This window comes from Patagioenas fasciata, chromosome 7 (assembly GCF_037038585.1).
Source record: "Patagioenas fasciata isolate bPatFas1 chromosome 7, bPatFas1.hap1, whole genome shotgun sequence".
Classification (NCBI taxonomy): Eukaryota; Metazoa; Chordata; class Aves; order Columbiformes; family Columbidae; genus Patagioenas; species Patagioenas fasciata.
Window position 1 is genome coordinate 13,807,325 of NC_092526.1, and position 19,740 is coordinate 13,827,064.

At 37.3% G+C, this 19,740-nt stretch overlaps 1 protein-coding gene across 4 annotated transcripts in view; it reads right to left on the bottom strand.

The window, feature by feature from the left end:
• PTPN4 (protein tyrosine phosphatase non-receptor type 4) overlaps positions 1-19,740 on the bottom strand; it is a 112,289-nt gene that overhangs the window by 31,699 nt on the left and 60,850 nt on the right. For 2 of the 4 annotated variants that reach the window (XM_071810871.1, XM_071810870.1), the window contains 5 exons: positions 19,346-19,387; positions 18,907-18,995; positions 12,758-12,821; positions 6,288-6,460; positions 2,958-3,026 (listed from right to left, as the gene is read on the bottom strand). In XM_071810871.1, coding sequence (XP_071666972.1) covers positions 2,958-3,026; positions 6,288-6,460; positions 12,758-12,821; positions 18,907-18,995; positions 19,346-19,387 — 437 coding nt within the window. The remainder of the gene's footprint in view (positions 1-2,957; positions 3,027-6,287; positions 6,461-12,757; positions 12,822-18,906; positions 18,996-19,345; positions 19,388-19,740) is intronic. The other 2 variants (XM_065840809.2, XM_071810872.1) reach the window with 1 other exon arrangement.

The window sequence follows — 19,740 nt, forward strand, 5'->3', positions numbered from 1 at the left end:
TCCAGTACAGACCATCGCAACTGAACAGAATCAGAATATTTTGCAAGGACTCTAAAAGAGAACATTGCTCTTTAAAAAGTTTCTCAGTTCATGACTTGATCAAGCTTTTTTTCACTCCTATTAGGCTCCTGGGATTTTTTTACAGGTTTGCTTGGGTTGTGAATATCCTGAAACAAATGAGACCAAGAGAAGGACTGTATTGAAGATGAAATATATAAAAAAAGCTGAACTGCAGCAACAGTCTTCTAAATGCTGACATTAGTGCTACAGGAAGATTAAGAAACCAGCACCTACAAACTGTATCAATTTATTACTCCTTCACAGTAGGTTGTTTGTTTGGTTTTTTTTTTTTTGGGGGGGGGTGTTGGTGTTTGGTTGGGGGAGGGTTGTTGTTTAGTTGGTTTTGGTTTTTGTTGGTTTTGTTTGTTTTGTCAGTGTGTGTTTTGGGGTTTTTTTGACAGTACGGTTTAACTGTTTTTCTGATTTGGAAAAATATAATCCATCAATATTACTTCAGCTATTTTTAAAGCAAAACCCTAAGGACAAAGAGCTAAGCCTGCTAATTGTAGGCTGCTTGTTTAATTGAAATGGCTGTTAAGAAATTTCATTTCCATGTCTTGTGCTCTGTATCGATGTTCCACTCAGTATGCAAAAGCTACATGATCATTACTTGTGGCAAGTACCATTTCCCAACTTAGAACAAATACATCACTCAAATAAAATGTTAGTGTAACAGCCAGTGTTATTTTCTTACAATGAAACTATTCAAAACTTTGCTTAGGCAGTATTAACTCCAATAAGGCAGTTTCTAGGTAGATATTGATGAGAAAATCTGAATAGCTCTAGAAAGAAAAAAAAAACCACACCACACTGAAAAAAAAAATATATATATATATATATATTTTCTTTAACTGATCATGAATAAATCTTCTGATGTGGTAATAACAAAAGCAATAGCAATTACTTAATTTTTAATTCACGTCCACTCAATTCTCAAGAAAGACTTGACTGTAATGCTAGCACACTCTTGGTTTCATAATAAAAGGCAACCAATACCTGGCAGAACTTTCAAAAGCAACCGAAACAAGCCCGCTGCTCAACAGCTTAAAAACTGTTCAACAACGTGACTTTGTGTGAGAAAGACACACTGAAAAAAGCAGGTTCCAGGAACAAAAATCTCATTATATCTGTAAAACCTTATAAAAGCAAAATGTATCCTCTGTATTTCAACCTGAAATGTAGATGTTTAGAATACAAAGAATTAATGTTCTTAGACTGAGCTTCCTGAACCATATGGTGCTCTAGAAATGTCTTGTCTTTCAAGTTTTTTCACCCTGCAAACTACTAAAAGTCTTTAAGATTGAAAATGCATTAATTTCACACTGTCATGGGGAGGACAGAGGAAGAAACGGATGATCTATTAAAAGCCTTTTGAGGTATATTTGTTACAATACATGTACACGTATTTGCCTCAGACTTTTATCAGTCATCAACATCACTAAACAACTCAAAAGGCAAGGATGAATGCTGTGCTCCTTGATCTAAAAGCAACGGTGCAAAATAGAATTACTGAGGACAGAAGAGTTTATTAACTAAAAAACAAAGTTAAAAATACTTGGGAAAAATATCAGAGCAATCCTAGCCATTGCTTTCAATTTTATCCAGAGTATATTACAAAACAAAAGTGACTCCAGCACCACTTGTTCAGTTTTGACTCAACGTGAAGAGTGCCATCTACAGAATAAGCTTCTAAAACGTTAGCTATACTTCCCTCAAAACCAATATTGACTCTCCTCCACCCTACTTACTTATGGAGAATTGCTAAGCTCAGAGTGCAACAACAAAAAATAGTCTAACTGATTCGTAACTGTCATTTAGATAATTAAAACTCTGTCACAGTTTTGAATCTTCTGAGTACTAAAAAATTTGCCCCACATAAAAAAGTCTAACCAGACTCCCCAAGTAAATTAGAGTAAAAAATAATTCTACAGCACACAGAACAAACTGGTCTTATAAAAATCTGCCTTTTGAACAAACCTGTCACAGCACTCCTACCCTCAAATCTTTCTAATATGCAGCTGGGTATCTACAGTTTGCCCAGCTAAAAACTCAAATTATATTACATCGCACAGGGGGAAAGAAAGGGGGGACGGGTAGAAAATCAACACAAAATTCACCAATGCTCTGGAAAAGCATTTGCAGGTACTCAAGAAAGGTTGCTGAGCTTGTTACGAAAAGCCTGCGAGCATAAATTTGAACTTTAAAGTTCCTTTGGTAATTATACCAAAAGACATTCCCCATTTCAGTAAAAGTATAACTAGAAAAAAGGCATGGAACATGCTCCCTGCACATATGGATTCTTTCTATTAATAATGGGGAGCAGACTGCCAAATGGATACAGCAGCAGTTTTACTTTTGAATACTGTATTCATGATTTCTGAATGAAGAACTAAATCTACATCTTGATTGTTTTCTCGCAATCACTAAAACCCTCAGCAGTCTGAAACACAACTAAGTAATGCTTTTTATTCTAAAGGAACTATGTGTGTACAGTTGCAGGTTGTTATTCACAATAAAACATATCAAATAATCCAAAGTTTGAACAGAATATTTGAAGACACCATTCTTTGCAATAAAGACAGCACAAGGAGGGCTAGTACATCTAACAACAGCAGATGGAAGGCAATTAATTTTGAAAATATATGAAGGGGAAAATGTTAAAGAATACCTTATTAACTTTTCCATCATAAGATTCTCCCATTTCTGGCTGCCCCAAAGAGACACCTTCCCATATCAAAATTTAACTCCTTAATATGGTTAAGTCAAGCCAACAGCAACAGTTGACTACAGTTGCTCTGTATTTTAAATATTTGCAAACAGAAAACAATGATCCCATAGCATCTTAAAAAGACACAAACAGAAGACTTACTGATCCTGTATGAATGTAAATTGCTTACCTTGCAAACACCCTGTCTTTGTTTGCTCTTTCTTTACCATACTGCACAGACTGGACCTCTGTTCTCCCACTGAAAAACAAAAGCAAACCAAACCCCTAAATGCAAAAAACTTAGGATGACAATTTCTTGCTTAAAATTGAACCATCTCAACAAAAAGTACCTAAATTCTGTTTTCAGTCATGCTTAAGCAATTGTGCTAGCTTCAGTACAGTGTAACTTCAGACACCGTTCGGTAAGTGTAGGTCTTCTTTCCCATTAGAGTCTAACAGTAACAAAGACCAGTTTAATTTAAGCGTAGCATAAAGCTTTCTCTTCCTTTTACTCCTTATCTAAAGCAATAAGAAAGTTCTGTTTGGGTATTTGGATGACACTTAACATTATAATCTTTCCTGCCAAAGCCATAATTGAAAGTTACAGCATCTCCTCCGTATTCCTCCTAAACTACTCCATGAACTGCTAATAAATTGGTTGCTACTTAGTTCAGCAAAATATCATAAAGAAATTAGATGACGAGAACATCAGGATTCTATTCTTCTACACAGCTTGTCAAAACCAAGATTATAATCTGGAACTTGTTGATTTTTCATGTAAGACCAGATGTCTTGTGTCAAAGATCATTTATAATATTTCATAATTTCTGGGGTTTTTTTAGTATCTACCAGAAAAACTCCCTCTTGCAGCCATTTCCCCATTTACAACTTCGTACCAAGGCACAGAGTCAGACCACACATGTCCTAAAGGAATACTGATACTTCACATTCTGTTCTTTTCTGTCCCTTACAGGGACATTTACACTATTAAATCACAGAATAAATAGCTATTTTCACATTCATATTACAAAACTACTGGATGTGTGAAGGCTGGAGAAAAGGGCCAACTGGAATCTCATGAAATTCAGTGAAGGGAAACGCAAAGGCCCACACCTGGGGGGAACAACCCACACACAAGCTGAGGGGTATGGGGCTGGGAAGCAGGTTTGCTCCACACATCTGCAGTGCTGTGTGGAGTTCCAGGGTCCCCCAAGTCTAGCAAAGGGGCCACGAAGACAATTAAGGGTCTGAAGCATCTGACATATAAGGAGGGGCTAAGAGAAGTGGGACTGCTCGGCCTCAGGCAGAGAAGGCTCAGGAGATCAGAGGAGTGTGTATAAATGCTGAAGGGCAGAGTGAAAAAGGGCCAGTCTCCTCAAGACAGCCTGGAAACAGGACAAGAGGCACTGGGCACAAAATGAAATATGAGATAGCCTATTTAAACAGAGGAGAGAAAAATAATAACTACGAAAAACCCCCACAAAACAAACAAACAAACAAACAAACAAACTTTTTTACCGTGAAGGTGGTCAAACACTGGATCAGGTTGTTCAGAGACGGTGTGGAGCTTCTGTGCTTGGAGACAGCCAAAACCTGGCTGGGCACAGTCCTACCTAGGCCACCTCCTATAGTGCACCCTGCTTGAAGAGGGCAATAGTCTTCTTGATACCTCCTGCAAGCTGCTTTCTCCCCAACCTCCCCCCTTTAAATTTGCTGCATTGGAATATTTTAGTCCAATGGAAATAATAAATTATGTAACATATTTAATAGTTCAACAATTTCATGTGTCTCATTTCTTTCAGAACTGGAGATAATTCTGTCTAGCCCTAGTAGTTTAGTATTTTATTAGTTTGTTTTAATCATAAATATATTGGCTAGAAGTCTCTGTAGTCCAATCTCCTGCTAGCACTAGGTCATGTCTGGCCATGGCTTTGTCCAGCCAAATTTTGAAAGCCTGCAAACACAGAGATCTCACAATCTCTCTGGGTAACTCATTCCAGTAACGCACTGCCCTCCTGGAAAAGCAAACCAAAAAAAAACCCAAAAACTTTTCCTAATGTCCAGCTACAATATTCAAGGTGAAATCTGTGGCTTTTGCCCCTAGCTCTATCATGTGTCATCACCAGCACGTTTGGCTCTGTCATTTCTGAAAGTGCCCTTGACGTAGCTTTAGGCTCACTCCTAAGTTCCCTCTTACCAGATTAAACGAGCCCAGCACCCTGACCTCACTCTGTGTGCCACGTTACTACTATTATGCTGCCTCTAAACAATTTCTCAAACTACTTGCAGAAGTTCTAGCCTTTTGGCTGCTTCATTAACTTTAACGACCTTCTTCATTTTTATGCAGTTTCCCTTTTCATCTTACATTAACATAAGTTGAATGTCATCATCAAAGAGCTATTCTGTAACAGTAACCACAATGACTCAAATTCAGAATCTTTACAAAAATGAAAAAGCTCCCTCAAATTCACTACGACAACATTGAACTAAATCTCAAACACTGTTCAGGATTACAGAATGCTGTTTCTCAAATGGGTGCTGTGAATGCCGGTCAAAAAAACAGATGGTATACAAATTTAGCCACTGTATCACATTAGTCTTTATACATTTATGTAGTTCACCAGTGTAACAAAAATAGTCTGTTACTATGTTTTCTAGCTTTTCATCATCTCCCTTTGTACCTCAGACACTGTTGTCATTCTAGATGGACAATCAGTAGTAGCTCCATTAAACTCTACTTCAGGCATGATTTAAACCATCAGCATTCTGCATTACTTGCAGAGTCAGTTCATTAATTCAGTTACTTAATTGAGAATTTTTACTTTCTAAAAAGCATGAACCACTTTAAAAACCAACACCACCCACTCCATATCTTTAGAACAGAAATTATGCTTTGGGACTATAGTTATTCCACAGTCATTCTTTGCATCTCTAAGCCTTTCTTCTATTATGTCAAGTTCATCCTTAAAAGTTATGGACTTAATTTCATCCTTATTTCCTAAATATCTGGTTTTGGTGCAGAACATGTATGTCTTTTGTCTTCACCCAGTTGCCTATTTGTATGCTTCTAGCTTAAGTAGGCTTTACTTGTACAAGCTTCTTTTGACTGATTTCTATTTGACCTTTATCTAGGTCTGATCTGCTGTTGCTGCGCAGGAGATCTGAAATCCATCAGTTTACAAAAACACCAGGCCAAATACTTCGAAGTTCTGAGACAACATTTTAAAGATAAACATAACCCAGCAGGTAAGTAGGCAAAGAAACGCAGCCTGTGAGGCAATACTAGAGTACTAGCTCAATAACAACCGCTCATAATACAGTAATTATATTGCCAAGATATCCTAGAAAATTACTGACAACATTCAAAACTTAGGTCAACAGTGGAGGGCAACAGCTGCAGGATTCAAAAGCTCTAGAATTATGGTATCTTTTAACATAGTTTCTAAGTAACTCCCTATGTTTATTGATGAGTTGTCCGTTCTCTTATGTTCCTTCCCATATATTTCAAATCAGCACTTACCAGTAGCGGAACTTGGAACCCAAAGTGAAATAATGTGCAAAAAAGTTCTTCTGAGGGGGGAGCGGTCTGTCCAAACGGAAGAAAGTGTGATGTTCAACACAAGCTTTCCACAAATTCTTACATGCTCTGTAATTCACCATATTGAATCCCAGTAACGTTTCTCTAGATTCATGCTAAAAATGAGAAAAATTTATTTCAGATAAAAATTAAGATACTCTTAGCATTGTGGGCTTTTATTTTTTAAATTATGCTTTTTGAAGTGGTTCTCTAATTTTACATTATTATAAAACTTTTAAAAATACCTCTTAAGTTTTCTTTGAAGGTATTCTTTTTTTTTATTTTTTTTTTTTAAATGAGCTTGCTCAAAGATTAACAATCTGTTTTGTGACATTGAGTGGAGATGTGAAGAAACACCCACAAAAGCTAGGACCTAGCTACATTAAAACATGTCTGCGTTTCCAGAAATCAGAGGCAACATTGTCTCCCTGTTCAAAGATTAGTACAGTTAAGATGAGGAACTGTCACGGACACGTGCCAATCAGAAACTGGGAACAGGTATTGATATTAAGAGCAACTGCTGTGCCTACTTCTAAATGATTAATTAGGTTCCTAATAAGGGAAAGAGGCAAAACTGCAAAGCAAGCTAAGCTATTCCGCCTGTTGAGGGAGCTTGACTACAACCTTTGTAGGTCAGAAAACACCATCAGCTCTCTGTTTTCTCTAAACAGAACTAAATCCTCCACAACATTTAGCACACCCTAACTGTCTTCACTTGAAAGTAAACTCCTTTTCCAAGTTAAGCTTTTGCTGGCCTGCTCATCTTTAGATCTGCTGAGGTACTGGAGCAGAGACCTGCAGCTCTTCTCCCAGTGTTGTATTTGGGAAGGTGTTGTAACTAATGGCTAAGAACAATGCTGTATTTTCAGCCACGTGATGAGTTTAGGGCAAAGAATCAAATGGATTTAAAAAGCAAACACCAAATTCCAAGTATCTATTGATGAAATTCAAGAAATTATATGCAAGAAACTGAAACCTGATATTTTGCTTCAATTTACAAAAATTAACTTATCTTTTCTCAATTTCTAAGCACTGCCAGCTCTTCCCTGTATTTTCTAGACATGTCAACAGACGTACTTAAGAATTAAAAGTCACAGACAAGGTAAGAGAAATTAACTCTGTTACGTATTTGGTTAAAAAGGCTTTATCAACAATGTAAACGGACAATAATATAAACAAGATACATTACTATTCTGCAAGAGAGCAATTATGTAAAATTATGAACTGCCTCATCTGGATCCAGTAAACAATGAATCAGCTGAGATTTTAGATTCCAACAAAGTTCTTATGATGCAACAAATTCTATTGCTCTGCCTGCTTTTTCTACTGCTGGAAAAAGAGAATTTGACAAGTTATATGAGCTGATGACCATTTATTTTTATGTCACCCAAGGCATTATAATTATGGATTGGGGAAAAAAAAAAATCCTGCTGTTTCCCCTAGTTTGTATTCCAGAGAATGAGCTCATTTGATTCTCATGCCACCATCTGATCACTAGATCAGGCATGAAGCATGAAGGAGGAGCTGGAATCACATGATGAGAAGTAGCTGCAGCTAGATCAGCTTAATTGTAATGCGAAACAGCACTTTCAGAGGAACTTGGTGTGTTAGAGCTTTAAAGGTACCTTAACAATAGTTCTATTCATAGCTTTTAAGGCTTTCATTGCAGTGCAGAGAGAACTGATTCTAAACCCTTACCCTTCATCTCAATTACAGTTAGGAATCAACCTTTAAAGAAGAGTATAAGATATTGGCTCCTAAGTGCATCCACCCTTTTTCTATCCACCCTGGCAGGTTCTGTAATATCCCAACATAAGTTTGGCACTTGTACTTCATCTTTGCTGATGATTCTGGGGTGTAAGCCCTGCTTCTGCTGCTGTCTGGTAGTTCGATTTAGAATAAAGTTGCCTCTCTTTTCCCTGCAAAAAGTAGGCTTGAGTCAATGTGGGCTCAGCATAAGATCCCAAGGCAACTTTTGTAATGCCCACAGTACTTCAGCCAAAAGCACATAAAGTAACAGGACAGTTATAGTGCAGCCTATGAAAATGTTCTTATAGCACAAGGCTCCAGGAAGATGCTGAATGCTCTATGGTACAACAGGACACCCAGGGATTTCAGGGTTTCTGGTCTGTTGAGACAATGTTAGGAGACTACTTCAGGGAGTCAGAGTTGGATCCTGCTCTGAAATGACTATTTTCTAATTGTGTCCATGGTTCCTATTAGAGAGAAGGAAACAGTCTGCTTACTACAGAGAGGGAGAAGAGTGAAGCAGCTGGAATGCAATACCAATCATGAGGCTCAGAGCCCAGTCTGAAACTGCAGGTAAACCAAATACCACCATGAAAGTGAATTTAAATCATAGCCTTACAAATGTACACCATGTGGCAGGCTACCTATAGAATCCAAGAAGCAGCACTGGAGGGATAGGGCAACATCAAGTCTAAGTCAGGTTTATGGTTCATCTTCCTCAAACGACAAAAAAAAAAAAAGCAAACTGCATACTGGTGGTCCCTCTGACATACAACAACTCAGCCCTTGAGGATTCACCTTGGGTGGGGACATTCATTCAAACCCACTTTTGCCTGATCTGAAACAAGGACTTCAGAGCAGATCTCTCACTGCTCAGGAGAGAAACTGGGTTGGAAAAATGTATTCTCTACTGGGTCTCTTTCTCTTTGCCTAAACAAAGAAAAAATCCCAGAACAAAGCAAAAACTCCCTACCCCCATCTCTGAGGGAGACAAAGACTTGTGCTTTATAAGCAGCAGATGCTCCATAGACTCAAGATATTCCACAAAAGTCTGTGGAAGCAACACAGATTGTGCCAACAGTATTTGCTCTTCATGCAAAAACCCAATGGCAGAAGCTTTGATAGGATTAGGCAACAATCAACTAGGCATCTAATGAATGCCAGTGTTACTTGAGATCAAGTATGTGCTTGGGCAGATAAGCCCATATATTGCCTCGTGATTCCAGCCCAAGTTCTTTCTAAAAGTCAGTAAAAATAAAAAATTCAAAGCACAAACTTCAGACATATCATATATCATATCATATATTCTGGCCACTCACTGAAACCAGGTCTTAGTCATGGACAACACTACACTATTTTTTCACATACTCAAGTAATTTTTCAGTGGACATCTGAGCTTTAAAAGAGCAAAAGAACACATGAACAGCTTATCTGGTTGTCAAAGAATCAGAAGCACTAAGTACACACGACAGCATTAACAGTTTGATGCCCACCACTGACATTACAACAGCCAAGGGTGCAACTAAGTAAAATCAGAGAAGCTTAGGGAAACATCTGGAAAAATGAAATTACTGAATTATTCTCAAACAGCTTCAAAGCATGTAAGGGAAGCAGCATACGGAACAGGCATAACAAACACAAATATGGTGAAAAAACTGCCAGTGAAGTTATGGCTCAGGGGGCTTCTAATGCCAAATGAAGTCATACACAACTTTTTTCCCCCCCACAAAATCATGAAGAAACAATGGAAAGAAAATCTACTCTGGTGGATGTCTGCTCCAGCTATGTAATTGCCAGAATACACAACCAGCCTCCATTCAAGATTATGTTATGCTACCAGTAGAAAATGACTTCGACATTAAACTGCGTCATCTGACTTCCTTTCAATGGTTTATTTAAACACAGATATAATCTATTAAAAGCAGGCAAATAATTCTTTACTTATGTTGATGCCTCTAAGCAATGCCAAGTCAGGGAATAAATTTAATAGGTGATTAGAAGATAAGGCACTTGCACTTTTGAGGACAGTTGCAATTAAAAGCTCTCAACACGCTTCAGCAGTATTTGAATCTTATCTGTTTAGGACTTCTTAAAAGCATATGTAGCCCATTTTGGAAAAAATAAACATACTGGAAAATTCCTTTCCCAAGTCCACCACCTTAATATCCTACAGCATCTCAGCTTTGCATCTGAATAAATATGGTTACTCAGCTGTAAAATTCATTATATATTTACAAACAACTTTGAAACACATAATCAGCATACCACAAATGTGTTTTCACTGCCATATCGTAAATCAGTGCTTTTAAATATGCACTCAAAGCACTAGACTAGAGATGTTTTACATACCAAATGTGCAATCACGGAGTCACTTCACCTAGTTCCTGCTGCCTAAAAAGGGCCATTTAGGCTCCCTTCATTGTTAATGGGAGTGAAAGCAAAAGGAAGGATATACCACCAGAGAGCAACTTAATCCATCCTAAAACGTACTTCCAACTCACGCAAGACGTTTCTCTGTTTGCTTGTGTCTGGTTACTATAGAGGAAGTCTAATAATTAGCTTTGGTTAGCTAATTATCATGAAACAGAAAATACGTTCTTTTAACCTAGCTGAGGCTGAATACAGGTGAGATTAATCTTATCCTACTAGTCTATGAGGGAAAGTAACTCTGGAAATAACAATTTTAATATGAGGTTTGATTTAAAAATTAACTTAAGTACACCTTCTTTGGAAGCCAAATTTTAGCTTTGATCTTAAGATATTCATGACTTGGAATGAATGAAAATTAAGTTCTTGCCACCAGTTTTCATCTGATAAATAGAGTTTAAAGGAAAACACTATGAGGTTTTTTAATTTGTTGGCTTGGATAAGATGTCTCAGCAGAGAAATTGCATTAGTTACACATACGACATTCTGGTGCAACTAACAATATGCAGAGTATTAAAAAGGCAACAGAAACAAACAAGATGAGAAAGCTATATTACCTTCAATTATATGCAGGTTTTTTTCTGCAGAAAATGGGGAAAACACTCAAGTACAGTAATCAAACCAATTTTATATTTGGGTATCTCAATCTTCAATGTCCTGAACTCTGCTACTACAACCTTTTCCTCAAGTTCTGATTTAGAAAACAACTGTGGTTCATAATTTCTGAATTCCAAATAAAAACCCAAATTCTCATCTCAAACCTAAATACACCATTCCTGCAACTGTAATGGAAGGTACACAAACTGGTATCAAGACAAAATTTGACCTCTGGGCTGTTAGAGGTCAGTTCGCCTTTCAGAAGTAGCCTATAGCTCCTGTAGGATATTATGAAATACCTGTGTCACTACGATGAAATATTCCCTCCACCTTCTTTGTATCATTATAATTTTTCAGCTCACATTGCATGATGCCTGCTCATATTCACAGATATCCCCATTTATTTCACATAATCACTGAAGTTGTTGTTTTTCTGTTTGGTTGGGGTTTTTTTGTTTTTGTTTTTTTTTTTTTTTTATTAGCATCATCATTACTCCAAAATCCTCTAACTCCTGTTTATCCTACTTCAGAACTGACAGCTACTCAGCTGCTCTAAGCACACAGGTGAAACTTCTCTTGTCAACTAATACACAATGCAGAGTCTGCAGGAGGTCAGGTAGTTCCATCTGTGAAAACTGCAGACTCCTGGGTCTCATTTTAAAGGACCTGCTTTCAAGATGTACAGCTTGACTAGTGCCAGTCATCAGCCACTGGTGTGATCTGACGTAACAGGTGTTCGCTCTTTATATTTTTATTGTTTAACCACATTCTTTCTAAATCTGGAATACTCCTGTAGTACTCAGATGCATTTCTGCCTGGAATTGATCTTTTTTTATCTAGTCAGTAACTCTGCATTCAGGTCTTCAAATCCTTTCAGCTCTAAGAACTGCACAAAACCTCTTAACAGATCTGATGAGTTAATCACATAGCTATATTTTTAATTAATTCCTCCGTCTTTCCCCAGTGATATGTCTGTGATGGGCTTAGACTAATCTCTTGGAGACGTGGAACAGTCCATTTCTTGCTGAATTAAACACACAGAGGTCCTGTGGTGCTTCACAGGGTAGCAAACACACACCACAAGCAGTGAAATACACTTTCTTCACAGAAAGCTTCACCTTTTCCTCAACAAATTCAGAAGTACGCATATAAAATTATCGTATGTAATTTAAAACTGCAAAGACATTCTTATCTCTTCTGTTTAAATGTAATTACGCAAACTTGTATTATTAAATCTGAATACAAATCAGCATGTTTTAATCCAACGTTTACTTACAAGCACATATATGACTAAAGCAGCATTAGGCATTACCTTTAATTTGGCATCTTCTGAAACTTAAATTTTATACTGATTTGCTTTCAACCTTTTCAGCATTCTTCTTATATAAGCAACTTGCATTTCCTGCATACAAATGTAGATCTAAAAGTATCTAAAATACGGCAAATCAGTTGAAAAAAAGGCTTATAAAGCATTCCAATGGCCCATTTGAGAACTAAAATAGACAGAACATTGGTGAAACTGGACTTTTAATTGCAGATATAGGCAAGAATCAACATAACAGTCAGTATAATGCAGATGTGCAGCACAGACAAATTTAATCGCTCTCATTTTTGGAGATGAAATTTAAGACAGTACTCACCAATTCTTTCCTAAGTTGAATAAAAAACTGTTTGCACTTAAAAGAAATTTTTACGATCTTCAACCTAAAAGGAAAACAAAAATCACAATATTTAAACACTTAGTATATTGAACCATAGTTAAAGGCTTAAATACACCTACTGAAAATACACTTTCTCGAGAGAACAGATTTCACTTCATTTCCATGAAATTTCCATCGTCAGAAAATAAGATATCAAAGATTACATAAAATACCTTGTATAATTCAAAATTTATGAGCCATGTATTTAAGTTATCAAACTCACTTGTTCCCATCTTAAACCCACGACAGTTACTAATTTTAATCTTTTCCCAGTTCCAAAGTCCAAAGAGCTATTCTATCCCCAGGTCATCCCAATGTGATGTTCTCTTTTCTGAGACTGCTTTCATTATCCCTTAGAATACGAAAAAATACTTTAGAATGTCTTTCAGGAATCAGGGGACATTTTTCTCTGTGCTGTTACATGTCTTGGAATATAACCAGAACTTGTTTTAGTAAAATCGCTAAGACAAGATATAAGCACAGAGATAAGGACTTGCAATCTGAGTATTTATAAAGTTAAAAACCAACAAACACAAAAAGGAAAACATCAAACAAAACAAACACCAAAAAAAAAAAAAAAAAATTATGCTATGAGGATGAACAACACATTTAAAATATCACAGGACAGGGAAAAATCAGCCTACAGATCTTTGCATCTTGCAAAATATCTAGAAACACACAAAAAGCTGACAGTAATTCCAGACCATTTTGGATGGTCACTGCAATGCTGGTTACACTAAACGGGAAAAGGCAGGCTATATTTCCATCAGAATCTAATGATATACTTTTTCAAAGAAATGCAATATTACAGTTGTGCACATCCTTTATTGAATATACAGGAGCATTAATTTGGTCAAGAATGAAAGCAAGGTTACAATTGTAACAAGAAAAAATACAGTAAGTTCTGAGACTTTGAAACAGAACAACAGGTATGATACTGCGAACTACAGAACACTAAATTCAGATGCTCTCTCACTCAAAGGAAATTTCACTGACAATTGTCATGAAATGCAAAACTAAAGACAATCTCAAATATTATCAAAAGAATCACAGTTAATTGAAGGAAATTACACAGTAAACTTCAGGGTTTACAATACAGCATGTCTACACAGAGTACCCTTACTAATCTGAACTGTCATCTCTCACAGTCCCTGTACTCCCAGTTACTATATTGGCTTGATAAAGCTACAAAAGCAAGCAAGCAAGCAAACAAACCCTCCCAAAACAGAAACCTACTAAAACAACAACAAAAACCCCAACACATAACAACCAACAAAGCCCCCACCACATCAGTGAAGACAGTGCTACAATTTTTGAGACAAGCATATTCATGAAGAACATACAGAGAGCTCAATAGTGACTGGGATTACTGGCCTTATTAATCACCTTGATGAATAAAAAACTCTAACTCTCCAGACTAGGAAGACTGAGAAGCAAAACACTAACAGACACCCAAGCTGGATCTCTATATACAGGAATTATCTTCTTAACTAAATCAAATGGAACCATTTTTCTCCAGGGAATTATTCAAAGCAGGAACTTAACTTGGATGTCCTAATTTGTTGGGAGAGTTTCTATCTCCAATAACAGAGAGATTAGCCTTTCAATTATGCTTATTTAAATATTTTCCTATATATTTTTTTCTTTCCTAGCTTTGTTGTTAAAAAAAATAGAAAAAGCAGCAGCTAGAATTTCATCCCATTTTTTTGTTCCATGTTGGTTTTTGTTGTTGTTTTCGTTTTGTTTTTCAGTTCTTAACAAATTGTTGCTACTGAAATTAGCTTCTCAAGGATTAAAAAGCTATAAAAGGGGTGCAACTTATCTACTGAAATCAAGCATTCCACTGGCAATGCAGCAATTTTCTTAGCACCTCCTGTGACAAACTATTGATTAAGAATAATTAGGGATGGGCCCTAAATTTACTGGATGGGCTAGACACTAGTGATTATAGCGGTCTGTGGGAAAAGCAGAAAAAAGCTTTGTTGGACTATTTGGGCTGCAGTTAACCATGACTATTTTATGATTAATTTTCTAAGATTTTGGGGTACAGGGCAATTAATAAACCATTTTAATATATAGCTTTTCTAAAAACTTGACTGCACACACTCTACAGCATATCAGATTTGCTTAGCATGCCAGTAGAAAACCTGAAAATATATCAAAATTATTACATTTATAAAAACGCTCTACCACCTTTTACTCTTTTTTCTGCTAAAGAAATCACCGCCTTTGGCGATTTACAGACTCGAGAAGAATGATAAGGATGAAAGCTATATATGCTGGTTTTTAATCTCACCCCATAACTCAGGCAGAGTGAAGTCAGCTGCCTCTTAAGCCTGAAACCATTTGGAACAGATTCAAAACTATGACATTAGTCAATCAGGTCTAACTCAACCCAAAAGAGTCACCACTCAAGTACAAAGAAATGATTCAGCAAAACTGAATCTCAGCTATATTTGAAAAATAGAGCAGATAAGAGAGAGTTCATATGCACTGCTAACACCCTGCTAGTCATTAAATAAGAATATCTTTACTCGGCCAAAGTAAAAGGCATGTTTGTCTGCCTATGTTTCCTTTCTCTGGCTGTCAACAATGGTCCAAATCTAAGTAAAAGTGTAAGAACAGGTAGGCATCAATAATATTTTCTGAGTACGATTTTTCCAGTCTCCAGTCACCTCAGGCATCTTAAATCATTAGATACATCTTTTAAAATGAAGAGATATTTACAAGTTCTGTACTCAAACACGTGGAAGGATCCTCATGATATCAAGCCTGTGTTCTCACTAAGGACTCTACTGCTCCTACCCTTGCTGGAAGAGTTGATAAAGCAGGACGCAAGCAATCCAGCAGATTTCTCAATCAAGATTTCCTTGATAGAGGCTCTGGACCAATCATCTAGCAAAGATGCTCTTGGTAGCACAGCTCACAAGCAAAGAAGGACTGTCCAGATTCCGTAGTCAAAGACGAACTTGGCTCCAGCAGCTGTGAGATGGTGACGCTGAGATCCTAAGGGAAATGAGGAGGGATGCAGCAGACTAAACAACCCTGGAGTTCAGGAGAAGAAACTCCAGCTTGCTCAGAGCTCTGGTAGGTAAAATCCTTTGGAAGCTGCTGCTTGGGGCACAGGAGCTGAAGAGAGGTGGCCAGTCTTAAAGGACAGTCTTCTCAATCCAGAGCAGTCCTGATGTGCTAGAAACATGCAATCATGGATGAACTCAGAACTGCTGACTGACTCCAAACACGAAAGGAAGCATACAGGATGTAGAAGCAGAATCAGATGACCAAGGTAGAACAGAAGTGCTACCTAGGCATTCGGGGATAAAACTAGGAAATCCAAAGTGCAACTGCAATTGCCACTGGCAATGGATGTGAAAGGCAAAGCATCTTTCCAGGGGTACACTGACTGCAAAAGAGAGGCCAAGGAAAGCATATCTCCACTGCTGAACAGGTGATACAGTAACAAAGGAAAGGTCATGCTCCTCTCCTTTGGTCTTCAAGGGCAAGGTCTACTCCCTTGATTTCTGGGTCTCTGCGCCTGGTAGCACATTTTGGGGAAAAGAGGAATTACCCACAACACACGGAGATCAAGTTAGGACACACTGGATAACAGGCGGTCTCCTTTGTTTTGCTTTATTCCTGCCTTGTCTCCCTCTTGTTTCATTCCTCCCCATGATCAAAAGGTTTGCAATATGCAATTTTGATATAATACCAAATTAAGAGGGAGATGGCGAAGACATTTTACTTGATTCTCCTTGAGCACTACAGTTAAACCGTTATTTCTCCCCACATACATGCCTGTCTATCCTCTCACCTCAAAACTCAGCTCAGGAGTACTGAAAAAGGGATATCTAAACATTCACTAGAGCCATGAAGCACTGGGAAGACATTACATGGCTCCAGTTGCACAAGAGTAAGCAGAAGCAAGAAGAAAAAGCATCAGTAATGGTGTCACTGGAGCAGCTGCATGACTACAGCTAACAAGGAAAGGTAATAGTTCTACTACTGAGCTATATTGTGAGAACTCACATTTCAGATCCTTACTCATAGTAAAAGAAAGTCTATAATAGAACAAAATGGGGGGGGTGGTGTGTTGTTGGTTTTGATTTGTTTTGGTTTTCAAAGACCAATTATGTTGATATTACAGTCTTCACACAAAGAAATTAATATTCCCGATGTCAGCTGATATGGTTGAATACAAAGAAGAACAGTTTGGGTAATTATGTACACACAAAAAACACACTAAAAACTTAGATCACCATTCCCTAGCTTGCAAACAATACAAAGCAGAGCTTACAGAAACCTCTAGCTTCCTGTAGGGACATGTAGCTTAATTATGACTTACATTGTACATACTCAGTAATTTACAGGCATGTTTACAGAACCTATTTCTACTACTACTGTTTTCCCAAAAATAACAGCAGTAAAAGCAGCCTGAATTAAAACCTTCCTGACTATTACAGCATTGCATTTATAAAGCAGCCTTAACACAGAAATGGCTCTAATGCTTCAAAACTCTTACCAGCTGAAGGATCCCTTTCTTAGAACATGTTGCTATTACAAAGGCAGGTCTGACTGACTAGTACAGCAGTTCCAGACTTACCATTGCAAGATCCAGTTTTAATTTACCCAACTAACCATGAAGATTAACAATCTACATGCTCTGTAATTGCTTCAGACTTCTGTGGATAACGCTTATGTCACAGCTTTGTTTTTTCTTTCTCTCTGAGAAATCTACTATGATTTAACCATTCACACTGTTTCTCAAAATGGTAAACCACCTAACATCCTCCAGGAAAACGTGAGACTAAGCTTAGAACAGAAAATCAGAATGTCGCAGAAATTCACTGGTTCGCAGGAAAGATCAAGACTGTGATTAACACCCTGAATCTCTGCAAGGGAACTTACTAAGTGAAAACAGGTCACTGATTATAGGCAATGGATCTTACCCTGTGCTAACAGCAAACAACAAAACTCCAAGGATTTCAACTGCTTATATCAGTTTGAATTTAGAGAAAAGTCTTCCCAGTTTCAACTGTGGTAATCAATTTAATCTATTTATCTGAAGATGAGAGACTAGCCAAGAGCTTTAGAAAAGTCCAGTGCTGCATTGCCCAAAATCAGATCAGGAGCAAATGATAATGTGAAACCTTTCATCATTTTCCTAGAGCAAACAGCTTTTGTGCCTGGGAAACTAATGTCTCTCATGATAATTTTATATGGCTGACTTCACCCACTCAGAATGCTGTTCTAGCATACTCTGACATATGTAGTAAGTAAGGCTGTCAAAGTGGATTCCAAGCAGGCAAAGGAAACCAAGGGAAGGTTCCTTCTGAGGGAACTAAAAAAAGCATTGGGGAAGGTGACATAATTTCTACACAGCACTGGAGAAGTTATAGTGCAGAACAGGATTTCTCTTAGATCTATCCCCTTCTCATATGAATAAATAAGAACAGGACTGCAACTTCAGAGGACTGAAAACTAGAGTAACACTTAATCAGGATAACTCCTTGTTGACAGAACAGCTTTAAAAACTATTGTAGTTAAGAGACCATTTTCTGCAACAGATGCACTTTTTTGATCCTTATGAAAATGGTTATCCATGCATGAAGAGATGACATCCACCTGCAGATTGACGACATTATTGCTCCACTTTGGTTATCCTCAAGTGCCATACTACATCAAATTTAACACACACAGCGCAATTAACTTACTCATAACAAAACAGATAAGTGCAATCACTCTCCAGGTTAATATTTTTAAGTTCAGTTGTCACTTTAAAGACTATGAGCTAGACTGTAACACTGGCCATGGCTATATAGTTAATTAAACATCAAGTATGCTTACAAACTTGTGGAGAAAACATGTATTAAAATTCATTATAGTTTGCACCACAACTGTTTAACAGCACAGCATGCAGAACAGGACAAAACCTCAGTATAAAATTACCCACAGCACAGCGTGAGGTAAATCATTGCATCTTGATAGGCTACAACTAAGTTTCAGTCTCTTTTGAAGTGTGTGACACTGGTAGTGATAAAAACATGTTTTGAACTACTTAACAAAACATGAGGTTAAACAGCTGTCCTTACCACTGAAAGGTGTTAATTCGTACTCTGTTCTTAAAAATTAGTATTCCGCCTGACATCACTCCAATCATTATTTCATTGTTACTCTGATCCTTAAAAAAAAAAAAAAAGAGAGAGAAGTTATTTGAAGAACAATATCTTTGAAGCCTCATATATATTCATTCTCATCTCTCTCTGAATATGCAGATACCATAGTAAAACAGATCTCAGTTGACAGGGAAGGAAAAGTGTTTTAATAAGACACGTAAGAATTAAATTATTTAGCACACGCCTGAATGTTTGTTCCAAGTTCTTTATAAGCTACCACAGAATTTTAATTTCCTAAGTCAGATGTTCTATCTTCCACCAACCTTGAAGAAACACATAACATAGACTATAACAGCACTAATAGACTGGCTTGATGTTTGCTACACTAAAAGCAACCAACAGCTTCAGTTCCTACCTGAAAGGAAATTGCAATCTCAGAACACAGAGAGGAGAGATTCTAAAACAAACAATATTGTAAGCATTTTTAAATAGTACAGTTTTCCCAAAATATCTCTGCACTCTAATCAAACACCTCCTATTCATCTTTCAATACATGTGCAAAACCAGCAGGACACAGAGAGCAGTGAAGTGGGGTCCACTTTAAATTCTACTGCAAGTTTCTGTAGCCTTTGGGAGTAGGACAGGGATACTTAAAAACCAGAGATGTCTTGGTTATGAAAAATTATTCTATTCAGAGGCTTTGCCGAAATGGTGGCACTAGTACTGACAGGTTAAGATTGTTCAAGTCAAGACCTTGAGCTCCCTGCCTTACCAGATAAAACTGATATAAAATTATATTATGCTTACCTT